This window comes from Impatiens glandulifera, chromosome 4 (genome assembly GCF_907164915.1).
Source record: "Impatiens glandulifera chromosome 4, dImpGla2.1, whole genome shotgun sequence".
NCBI lineage: Eukaryota > Viridiplantae > Streptophyta > Magnoliopsida > Ericales > Balsaminaceae > Impatiens > Impatiens glandulifera.
In genome coordinates, this window is record NC_061865.1 from 33,301,484 (window position 1) to 33,313,238 (window position 11,755).

General features: G+C 38.7%; 1 protein-coding gene across 1 annotated transcript; it reads right to left on the reverse strand.

Moving 5' to 3' along the window:
• Nucleotides 1-9,535: 9,535 nt before the first annotated feature.
• Nucleotides 9,536-10,800, reverse strand: LOC124935047 (uncharacterized protein CG45076-like). The gene is made up of 3 exons (XM_047475514.1): nt 10,221-10,800; nt 9,971-10,119; nt 9,536-9,871 (listed from the first exon to the last, which is right to left on the reverse strand). Exons 1-3 carry the CDS (start codon nt 10,798-10,800, stop codon nt 9,536-9,538), a joined length of 1,065 nt encoding a protein of 354 aa, XP_047331470.1.
• Between the last annotated feature and the right edge of the window lie 955 nt (nt 10,801-11,755).

Consider the following 11,755-nt stretch of genomic DNA (forward strand, 5'->3'; position numbering starts at 1 on the left):
TTCAAGTGCGGAAACGTTTGCTCAGGTTTGAAGTTAAGAACTAATAATGAGAAGTTGACAGAATGAAAATGACACAACAGTTTGTTTATGGATGTTCAGAGCAAACTCTCCTACGTCACCTCTTTTTCCAACCACAAGAAGGATTCACTATAAGTTTCTCAGAATCAAATACAGTTGCACAATTATCTCACTATTGAACAGAACAGACTTTGTTCAACTTACAATATGATGAAGTATATCACTCAGCTAAAATAATGCTTTGATTCTAACTCTCTCTTGATAAACACACAATAAAGCAAGAAAGCAATTCTTTCGTATATCAGTTTGTATGTTTGCGTATGATTCTATGAGTATCGATAGATCGATGATTCATCTGTTGTCGTTGAAGATCTTTTAAATAAGGAGCAGGTACCAACGGTCGAATCTTCCATAATGACATGTGGAGAGCTTCCATTGGAACGCCTCCATAGTACACAACAGACTCTGAGCACAAGGACCGTGGCCGTACCAATATGGTAGTGTGCCAAATATTCTTCTACGATATTCCTGCAAGAAACAAGTAGTGGGAAGAATATTTAATTACTTGGCATTAATCAATTGGTTGCAACTGGCTGTCGTACTAATCTTCACTGGAAAATGGAGCAAGAGTAGCGTACAACTAGTTGATCGTGGGTAGACGGGTGTTAGCTTCAAGCAACTGCTTAAGCATGACATTAGACGTATTTCACTTAGATGACCTCGTCTAATTAAATTAGACACCCATGTCTAATAGCATGATCCATTAGACCACCTGGTCTAATAAAATTAGACGACACGTCTAATTACGGTTCCCTTCAGACTAATCTGAAGGAGTTAGACTGCCCATCTAACTCTCATTCGTTAAACTGCATGTCTAACTACACATCCCTTCAGACTAATCTGAAGGAGTTATTCTGCACGTCTAACTCTCATCTGTTAGACTTCACGTCTAACTACGTATCCGTTAGACTGCACGTCTAACTACGCCTGTTAGCATGCACGTCTAACTATGTCTATTAGACTACACGTCTAACTACGTCTATTAGACTGCATGTCTAACTACGTATCTGTTAGACTGCACGTCTAACTACGTATCCGTTAGACTGCACGTCTAACTACGTATCCGTTAGACTACACGTCTAACTACGTATCCGTTAGACTGCACGTCTAACTATGTATCTGTTAGATTCTACGTCTAACTACATCTGTTAAATTGAACGTCTAACTATGTCTATTACACTGCACTTCTAACTACGTATCTGTTAGACTACACGTCTAACTACGTATCTGTTAGATTACACGTCTAACTACGTATTTATTAGACTACACGTCTAACTACGTATCTATTAAACTGCACGTCTAACTACGTATCTATTAGACTGCACGTCTAACTACGTATCTGTTAGACTGCACGTCTAACTACGTATCTGATAGACTGCACGTCTAACTACATATCTGTTAGACTGTACGTCTAACTCTATGCATCTAATGGCCAATCAGTCTAATGAACCTCATTAAGACTTATTCTCATATAACCTGTTAGATAAATTTAGACCGGTTCGAATAAACATAACTTAAACAAACTTCCCATGCAGGAACAAGGAACCGGACCGGATGAACAAGAGAACCGACTGAAGAAAATCTAACCGGTCAAGCTACCAAACCGATCAAGAGTATTCGGAATGTGACCGCACAAAGGAAGGATCGGCCAAGGCTCAAAACCGAAATCATCAAACAGCCGATCATCCACAAGACAAGAATAACCGGAAGAAGTCCGGTTACATCACTACCAAAGACATTCGGCCAAGTCAAATGACCGACCAGTACAAGAAGACAATTTGGGTATCTATTGAGAATGATACCAAAGGAGCAGACTGAATACTTCCATATCCATGCAAGTCTGAGGAAAGACTGTAGGCTGCAGAAAAACAGTACTACCGGATCCTTCTACTTCGGGATAAGCCAGAAAGGAAATCTTCAAAGTACAGACAACTGTCCAAACAGACAGTGCCTATATCAAGTAAAAGACAAACCCGGCAGGTCTGTCTTGCAAACCGGAAGAACAGACCGGCAGGTCTGAGACGACCGCAGGTCTGAACCTCTGAAACACTGAATCACTGCACTTCTGATCAGCCAATCAGATTCAAGGAAGTGAAATATGACCGTTGGCATATTTCACCTATAAAAGGAGGCAGTTGAAGAAGAGTAAATGCGGGACAAGTGAGACAACAAGAAATTCTAAGAGCATTTATTTTACAAGTGATAAGACCGTGTTGATCTAGAAAGCCTAAGTGTTGAAAGTTAAAGTGTGTTTTACAATTTCGGTGTAAATTGTAAAAGTGTTATCGAGCAGGAAATAAGTCTCGATCGGCTTGTACTTGTATTCCTTAGTGAATATCCTTCTCGCGGTTTCGAGAGGAAGGGGTGACGTAGGAGTTTTTATCTCCGAACATCCATAAAATCTGTTGTGTTATTTACTTTCTACCGGCTTCATTATATAACCGACTTTATACTAACCATACCGAATATCCAGACTACCGAAACCGACCAACCATTTCCAAATCTCCATCATCCGAAACCGACCGTGCCTATCATACAAGCGTGCCGCTTCAACCTGAAAGCAAACCTCTTCCGCGCTTGAACCTAGTTCAAGGCTTTGTGACAGGTTGTGCAGTATTGAAACCCCGGTGTTAATCTCTAACCGGATTAACCACCACCCTACGAGTGAGAACCGCTAACCGGTCCAACCCCCGGTCCACCAGCGGCGACCTAGATCCTAACATAACCTATTTTCGATACACCTGCAACAAAAACGATTAGATGACTTAAATTAAGTTTTATACACACTCATCATCAAAATTCCAATAATCAAAATACTTTGACACTTAGTCAAAATAATTTGACCAAACAATATCTTTTTGTGCAAGTTTATTGTATTTGTATTAATAGAAGCCTAACAACCCTGAAATTGAATTAAACACAATTAACCTATAAATGGACATCCCATGTCTTTCCAATATTGATAATGTAGATTCATGATAATAGAACAAATGTTATTGTATATTAATTGAAGATTTAAATATCAACATTAAAACATTCCAATAACATATCTGTATAGATTTGTAAAATAATTGAATATATATCATTAATAAAAAAGAAAAACCTAAGCTTCTAAGTAAATGAGAGATGATTCAAGGTAGTTACCATCATGACGACGCTTGCAAACTATCTCATTTTAAGCATACGTGGTTGTTTGTGCACTTTTTATTTTCACAATATTTCTTCAAATACTGTAACAACATTTCTAGACATCTCATTTGAAGAATATGTGGTTATTTGTGCATGTATCCTTTTCCTCCGTGCAATCCAGGAAAAGGATTGATGTCTGAGTACCTCCGGGGAATTATATACAAGGACAACAAGAAGAATGATAAAAAGAGGGAATAAATTTCCACTTATTTATTTTATGTCTACTTTACTTTATGTCTACCTTATAATATTTTCTATATAAAGTATTTTTGGAAAACCGACCTACCTCTTACGTCTTACATGGTTTTGAATATTTTAAATAAAATAATCAAAAAGGGAGAAATTGATAGATAAAATTTTTTATAAAATTTTTCCACAAAATTTTTGATAAATTTTTTCCACAAAAATTCTTGATAGATAAATTTTTTCCACAAAGTCTTTTCCAAAACACTTTTCAAAACAACAAACTCCTTAAATAACCATCGGACGCATGGTTTTGAACATTTTAAATAAAATAATCAAAAAGGGAGAAATTGTTAGATAAAATTGACCGGTGAATAATAACTTAACAAAACAAACTTATTGTGCAGGAACGGTCAAGAACTCCAACCGGTCAAAAAATCAAGTCGGCTAGAAGAAGAATATGACAAATCCAAAACTTGAAGGTATCCGGTTGAACTGAACAACCGGTAACATGATCAGTTGAAATGAAGTATTCAATCCAAATCCAACGAGAAGACTATTTAGAGAAAGAAGTCAAGGATATCAAATTAAGAACAATGGACAAATTAGTGCAAACAAATACTTTGAGTATATGCAAAAGATGACATCAAAGTCTCAGACTGTAACATTGCCATATTCATACAAGTTTGATGATATGCTGCAGGCTGCAGAAGATTGCCTGAAGAAAAGTTACCATTTTGGTATAAGTCAAAGGAGCAACTTTCCAGGTGCAGGCAACTGTCTAACCGACAGTTGCTATAATCATGCAAAGACAAATCAAGCCGGCCTGCTCCATGCCTTGGAAGCCTAAACCGCATTTAATGCTATGTTGATCCTCTGCTCAACCAATCAGATTCAAGGATTATCCTGAAGGTATCCGTTGAAGAAATGTGACCGTTGGCACATTTCACCTATAAAAGGAGAAGCTGAAGAAGCAAGAAGATACACAGAATTAAGAGAGCGAACAAGTCACGAAGTTACAAAGTGAAGAAAAAGCCCCTATCTCTCTAAAAGATTCAAAGCTTAAGTGTGTATTCGTGAAGTGTATTACAATTTCTGGGAGAATTGTACGAGTGATTATCGAGCAGTAAATAAGACTCGATCTTGTATTGTGTTTGAGTATTCTTAGTGAATATCCTTCTCGTTGTTTGAGAAGAAGGGGTGACATAGGAGTTTTATCTCCGAACATCCATAAAAACCTGTCTCATACTTTATTTCCTACCGGTTCTATATCCTAACCGACTAATACCATACTAACCGCCCTACTAATCTTCAAACCGATCTTCTCCAAATCCCATTTTTATTCATCCTGTGTGTGTGTTTCTTCAATCTGAAACAAACCACTTACGCACTTGAACTCGGTTCAAGGGTTTGTGACATCTTGTGTAGTATTGAAACAGGTGTTAATTCTTAACCAAATTAGCGCCAACCGTTGAGTGTTGTAAGAGATTACCCTTTATCCGGACCCCGGTCCACTATTGGCGATCTATATCCTAACAATTTCTAAGATAAAAGGTTGAAACTTCTATCCTACCGACCTGGAAGAATGGACAGTTCAAATAAAAGAGCTGTAGAATTCTGAGCTAAAGGTTTTCACAAGATAAAGAGTTGGAAACTTTCATTCTACCAAGCTGGAGAATGGACAATATTGACAATGAAGTTAACCTTTAGCCTTCTAAGCTAAAGGATCTCTCCAAGAGAAGACTAGGGGCTTCCATCCTACCAAGGGTGCATGAATGGACAGTTCTAGTAGCATAGCTTACCTTTAGCATTCCGTGTTATTGGATTTCTAAGAGATAATAATGTGTTGGGAAAAATTAAGTAAATAGTTAATTAACTTAGAAGAAATTGTTAGGAAGAACTAAGTGAAGAGTTAATTAACTTAGAAATTATTAAATGTTAATCAACTGAGTTTTGATGATGTTTAAATATGAGAGAAGCTAAGTCGACTAATTGTTTCTATGCATTGCATCAGATTTGGCTAACTTAGATGTGCTCTAAGTAGGCTAATTAACGTATTACTAGTTAGATGGGCAAGTCTAACTCCATTAGACGTGGTAGTCTAACTAGATCCGTAGTTAGATGTGTCAGTCTAAATACGTAGTTAGACGTTGTAGTCTAACAGGTACGTAGTTAGACGTGCAAGTCTAATAGATACGTAGTTAGACTTGCCAGTCTAACAGATACGTAGTTAGACGTTGCAGTCTAACATATACGTAGTTAGACATTGTAGTCTAACAAATACGTAGTTAGACGTGTAAGTCAAACAGATACATAGTTAGACGTTGTAGTCTAACAAATACATAGTTAGACATGCAAGTCTAACAGATATGTAGTTAGACGTTGCAGTCTAACAGATACGTAGTTAGACGTGCCAATCTAATAAATATGTAGTTAAATATTGCAGTCTAACAGATATGTAGTTAGACGTTCCAGTCTAACAGATACGTAGTTAGACGTTGCAGTCTAACAGATACGTAGTTAGACGTGCAAGTATAATAGATACGTAGTTAGACGTTGCAGTCTAACAGATATATAGTTAGACATACCAGTCTAACAGATACGTAGTTAGACTTGCCAGTCTAAATCCATTAGACGTGGTAGTGTAATAGGATATAAAGTTAGACATTACAATCTAACTCCATTAGATTTGGTGGTCTAATAGAACTCACTGTTAAGACATTGACGTCTAACTCCCTTAGATTTTGTAGTCTAATGGAGCGCGTCTAATGCCTCTCTTAAGCAGCCGTTTAAAGTCAGCATACTTCTATCCACGATCAACTACTCCTGCTCCACCTTTCTTTGCAGTCCAATACGTCAACTATTTTCATCAAATGAATGAATGCCACGTACGCGATTATTCTTCCCGCTACTTGTTTAGTATAGGAAAGTTCTAGAATGACATCCGGTGCATTACCGTTCAGTACGGCCATGATCCACAAGAACAGAGTCTATTGTATTCTTGTACTATGGGGGATATGCTTTACACGTGTCCATGAAGAAGATTTGACCATTGGTGTCCTTCTACTACAAATAGATGCTCAAGGACAACTGCCGAATCACCGGTTACTTTGCTCATTTCTACAACTTTACAAGCTTACTCTTGCACTTATTGATATCTATCATCTTCCAAGTTCAAGAGAGAAAGAATAAAAAACTGTCTAGTTAGTGAATATTTTTCTTAATATTGTAAGTTGAACAAAGGGTGTTCTGTTCAATAAAGTATTTAGCTAGATCAGTAAACTGTATTTGATTTAAAGAAGTATATAGTGAAATGCTTCCGGTTGTTGAAAGAAGTGGTGACGTAGAAGAGTTAGTTCCGAATATTCATAAACAACTTGTTGTGTTCTTTCCTTTTATCTTCCATTTCTCATTGATTCAAAGCTTCAAACCCAAACAAACAGTTCTGCACTTGAATCGTTTCAAGAGTTTGTGAAGGTTTGTGAAGAATAAAAGTGATATTAATCTCTAACAAGATTTATATCAATCCATTTATTGGTTGCACCGATCATTTCATATTGGAATGTTTTATTGTACTAAGCTGGAGAATGGACAGTTCAAATAAAATAGAATTTTTCTCTAGAATTCATAGCAATAAGATTTCTGAAGAGAAAAGATTTGAAGCATCCATTCTATCGAGTTAGAGAATGGGAAGTTCAGACAAAAAAATTTTCCTCTAGGGGTTCCGAGCTAAAGGAATATTTCCAAGAGAATATTGGGACTTCCATCCTACCGAGCTGGAGGAATGGATAATTTAGACGAAAAAATGCCTTAACATTCAAAGCTAATATTTTAAAAGGATTTTATACTCCTAACCTGAAACAGGTCAAAAGAACTGATATTACAAGGTTACAATACCATCCATAACCGACAGGTTAGAGGTTTCTACCCGAGGAGTTTTGATACATTTTTTAGAAAATGCCCTTAGTGTAAACTAGGGGTCCGACAAACGATCCAAATGAATTTGTCCTAGTGCAAGGACTAAAAGACCAAATTTAATTTATTTTCTAAAACTCTCCTAATTATATAATAGTTTTCTCTTTCCTAGAATTCATCGTATTTGAGAAGGGTCTACATCATTATGTTGGGCGTCTAGACACACTTCTCGCCGAAATGCTCTTATTATGGAATAGAGCCTCCATATGCCTGTTGAGGAGCACTTGTGATGATAGCCAAATGATGTGCTCATCGTGTAGGCATTTTTTTTATAAATGCACCTAGTGCAGTCATGTGTCTCATACACATTCCGTGAGGAGAAATGTCTTTAGTATGACTACTAAAGACATGAACTATTGTAATAATCATTGTAAAGCTAAAAATTTTGCCAAATTTGGAATGTTTCTAACATGACTAAGAATCATCATGCAAAGGCAACCTTCTACGAGAGAGGTTCTTTTGAAGAATGGATTCCAAAGCTTTTCGAAATTGCACATGAGAATACGAATCTTGGGGAACGAGACCTTTGACAATTAAATTCGAAAGGTCTCAAAGTCTTTAACTTCTGGGAATTCATAATCAGATAAGGGATTTCCACTCATGATCAACTTGTTGGGGAGAAGGTTCTGGACAATGGAATTCAAGAAATCTTGGGAATTTGACTATGAAAATTCTTAGCTAAATAAGGAATTAACACTGAAGTTTAATTCGTTGGGGACAAAGCTTCTTGATATTTGAATTCAAAAGTGTTAGGATCGGGGACGCCCTTGGAGGACCGGGGTGTTTCCGGTTTCTGGGAGGTTTACCGCTTACACAACACACAACACACTTTGGTGATAGTCCGGTTAAAGACTACAACCGTTCTCAGCACTACGCAAACTGTCACAGACTCTTGAACCGGGTTCAAGGGAGGAAATGTCTGTTTCAGTCTGAAGCAACGTATGCGACTTGGATGATGTTTATGAGGAGTCGGTTTTAAGGATATGAGTGGACCGGTTTTGATTGAGGAGTAAGATTACGTTTTGGTTTGTGGTTAGGTTAAGTGAGCAGAAAGTAAATAGGAACTAAGTAAAAAACACGAGACAAATTTTTTTATGAATGTTCGGAGAAAACCCTCCTACGTCACCCCTTCCTCTCAGGTTATGAAAGGATCTCCACTAACTTTCAAAGTTATAACGATTACACTGTCGGTCGAGCCTAACTCGCTACTCGCCGGTTACACCAACTCACTCTTGATGTCATACAATAACACAACACAAATAAAGCTTTCGGTAAATGACACAACGGTTTTGGATCGCGCGTGGGATTTCTTTATCTCTCTAAGATGTTCGTTGCTATCATTAATGATGTCGCTTCGTCTTCCTTTTATAGTGAAGAGCATTCCAACGCTCACTTTCTTCTCTCACCGTGGGATTGGTTAATTCAGAGTCACGCCGGTGCAGAGAGGTTGCTTGCACGTTTCACCTTCCTAACACTTGGAAAGCATGCAGATACTGCTCAGGTAAAGATTATGGCCGGTTTCAAAAATTAACTTACTTAATTTTTCTATCAATTTCTCCCCTTTAGATTATTTAGAATAAATATTCAAAAGTTGTAATGTATGGTCGGTTTCAAAAATTAACTTAATTTTTCTATCAATTTCTCCCTTTTTGATTATTTAGAATAAATATTCAAAACTTGTAATTTGTGGCCGGTTTGAAAAATGTTTTTAACAATTTCTCCATATTTGATGTTTTTCTGGTTAAGAAAAATTTCAAAACATGTTTTGATTTTTCAAAGGAAGTTTAGTAAAATAGTTACTTCAAAGTTATGATAAAAATGATTGAGTTCTGAAACAAAAACCAAACATAAGTAAATTGTTCATAAGAAAGAGATAAGCTAAGGATTGGATGATCCCCCCTTTTCGTTTTCTTTCTCATTTCGCTTCCTTTCTTCCTCCTCTCTTGCCTTCCACTCCCTCTCTCTTCGTTCAGCATCAATGCGCCATCCGTCAAATACACTCAATATACCGGGAGTTCGTTTGTTGAACCCGAAACCGCCGCTTACTGGTCTGGGTGGACGAGATGATTGTGCAACGATCGGACCGGAGCTTGGAAGTGTGGTTGGTGCTTCAACTGCTTTCTTCTTTCGCTGATTTGAGTTGTGCAGCATCTTCTTCTTCTTCTTCATCCAGAGGTTGTTCATATTGTCCGACCGGTTGGAACTCTTCTAGACCGCTTCGTTCCACCTGCTTCAATAGAGTCAGAACCGCCTTACGTTTGTTCTTGTTCCTCGTTTTCATTGAGTGAGAGCCTTGAGCTGATGAGGATTCTGGTTGAGCGGCCTTTTCTTTATCATCGTATTGCTTAGCCAGCTCATGATCTCTGTCTTCAATTTCCTTTCTTAACCGTTCCCTTTGCTCATCTTCATCTTGAAGTCTCCTTGCTGTTTCGGCATCAGCACGAATCTGCTCTTGAGTCTTATTAGCTTGTAATTAGGACAACTCCTCAATATGAGCTGCCATAGCCTACATCATATCGAGCAAAGGAGCGGTTGCGGTTTTCACGGATTTGGCGATCATCGACTTGATTGATGTTTGAACGGTTTCAGCGATCATCGACTTGATCGATGTTTGAGCGGCTTCGGCGATCTCGGAGTGGATGGATGCCCGGACTGTTTCGGTCAAATTTGCTTCAACGGTTGCAATCTTATCATCTATAGCAATGTTGTACTTATGGAGACAAGAAATAATGGTGTCAACAACCATTTCCTTCGTTTGCTCAAGTCCCGGAGCCTGATCAGTTTGTGGAGGGCACTGCTCCGGTTTTCTGCTGTCTTAGATGACTCCCCTGTGTTAAAAATAGGTTTGCTCCGAAATTGATCGACATGTGTTAAAACAGTTTTGCACTCCTCTTTCCATTCTGCCTCTAGCTGGTCAACCTTTTGAGTAAGATCATTCTGCACTTTCATAAACCGCTTAAGCATTCTTAATTCTATCGAAGTTAGTATAGCTCCTTCAGCCTTCTTCATGGCATCAGTTACTGCTTGCAGCTTTGCGTACTCTTCCATTACCATGGTTTTAGCGTATGTGGCTTGAATAACGTCGGTGCCGGTTACCTTGAGAGCCTCAACTTCTAGAGCCACGAGTTTCTCCGAATACTCATTTCCGCTGAAGTCAGGGATCATGTCTGATAGCTTCGTTTCACAGCGCAACCTGACCCATAGATGGTAAGACGTGTCCAGGTCTTCAGCTTCCCTGTTCATATCTTGAATGAGCTTTTGGAACATTTCCTCTTCTTCTTCTTCTGAGATAGGATCCTCGGCTTTCGGAATGATTTCAGTTTGTGGGACCGTTTGAGTTTCATTGTCTCCTTGCACCGGAGAGTCCTCATGCATTGTTTCTTTTCCCTTGTTAGCTTGAGATGAACTTTCAGGTATAATTGTTGAATCGGTTGGCTCGTCTTGAGCCGATTGGAGTGTTGTTTCGGTTGGAACGAATTTGTTCCCAGCCGAGCCGGATGGATCTTTTTCTCCGATATTTCCCTCCTAAGCAGGTTTAGGGTTGGAACTTGTCACGTCGTCTTCGGTTTCATGATTTAAATTTTGGACCACGTCCACTATGATATCTGAGGTTCTTAAACCTACTTCGACCATTATTTCATCCAGGTTTTTATTCGGGGACTTGGAGTTTTCAGAATGAACACTAACCTCTTTAGTCGAAATTTCCTTTGACTTTGATTGAGTTTATTGGCTCCCCGAGGGATCGGTTTGCCTTGATGATGGAGATTCAACTGGATTTGGATGAACTATGTTGATTGGGATCGGTTGGAAAACATCTGCGGTTCTCTTTGGTGGAGTGTTAGAAGATATCGTTTTCCCGGAGTCTGCTGGTTTCTGGGAGCTGTTCTTCGCTGACTGCTTCTTTCTCCCCTTTTTCTTCTGAGAAGCCTCGGCTTGAACCGCCTTCCCCTTAGGATCTTCTTGTTTCGAACTTTCACCAGCGGTGTAGACGAGCTGGTTCCTCTTGATGATTTGGTTCTGGATGACTCCGGCTTAGCCGCGTTGGCAGTTTTCTTGTTCATCTGCTCAGAGTTGAGAACATTGGCGGATGGAAGCAGTTCACCTTCACCGAGTTCCACATGAAGGAACTTAAGAATCTTCACTATTTGCATTGCATAGGCCTGAACCCGGCCATCCTTCTGAACCACTATTTCGCAGAACTGTTCGAACAGAACGATTCCCCAATCGATCTTGTCACTACGGACAATCGCCATCAGCATCTTCAACTTCAGCTTGGTCAGGTTATCGAAGTTGCCTCCTTTACCCTGAAGTGATCTTGAGATTATGTTCA

What these genes read in the sequence shown, in the direction of transcription:
- LOC124935047 (XM_047475514.1), bottom strand. Translation starts at nt 10,800, where the DNA reads ATGCATGAGGACTCTCCGGTGCAAGGAGACAATGAAACTCAAACGGTC. An exon ending in GACAGCAGAAAACCGGAGCA is followed by an intron (nt 10,120 to 10,220) that starts GTGCCCTCCACA and finishes ACATTGCTATAG; the next exon opens with ATGATAAGATTGCAACCGTT. An exon ending in AGTCGATGATCGCCAAATCC is followed by an intron (nt 9,872 to 9,970) that starts GTGAAAACCGCA and finishes ACTCAAGAGCAG; the next exon opens with ATTCGTGCTGATGCCGAAAC.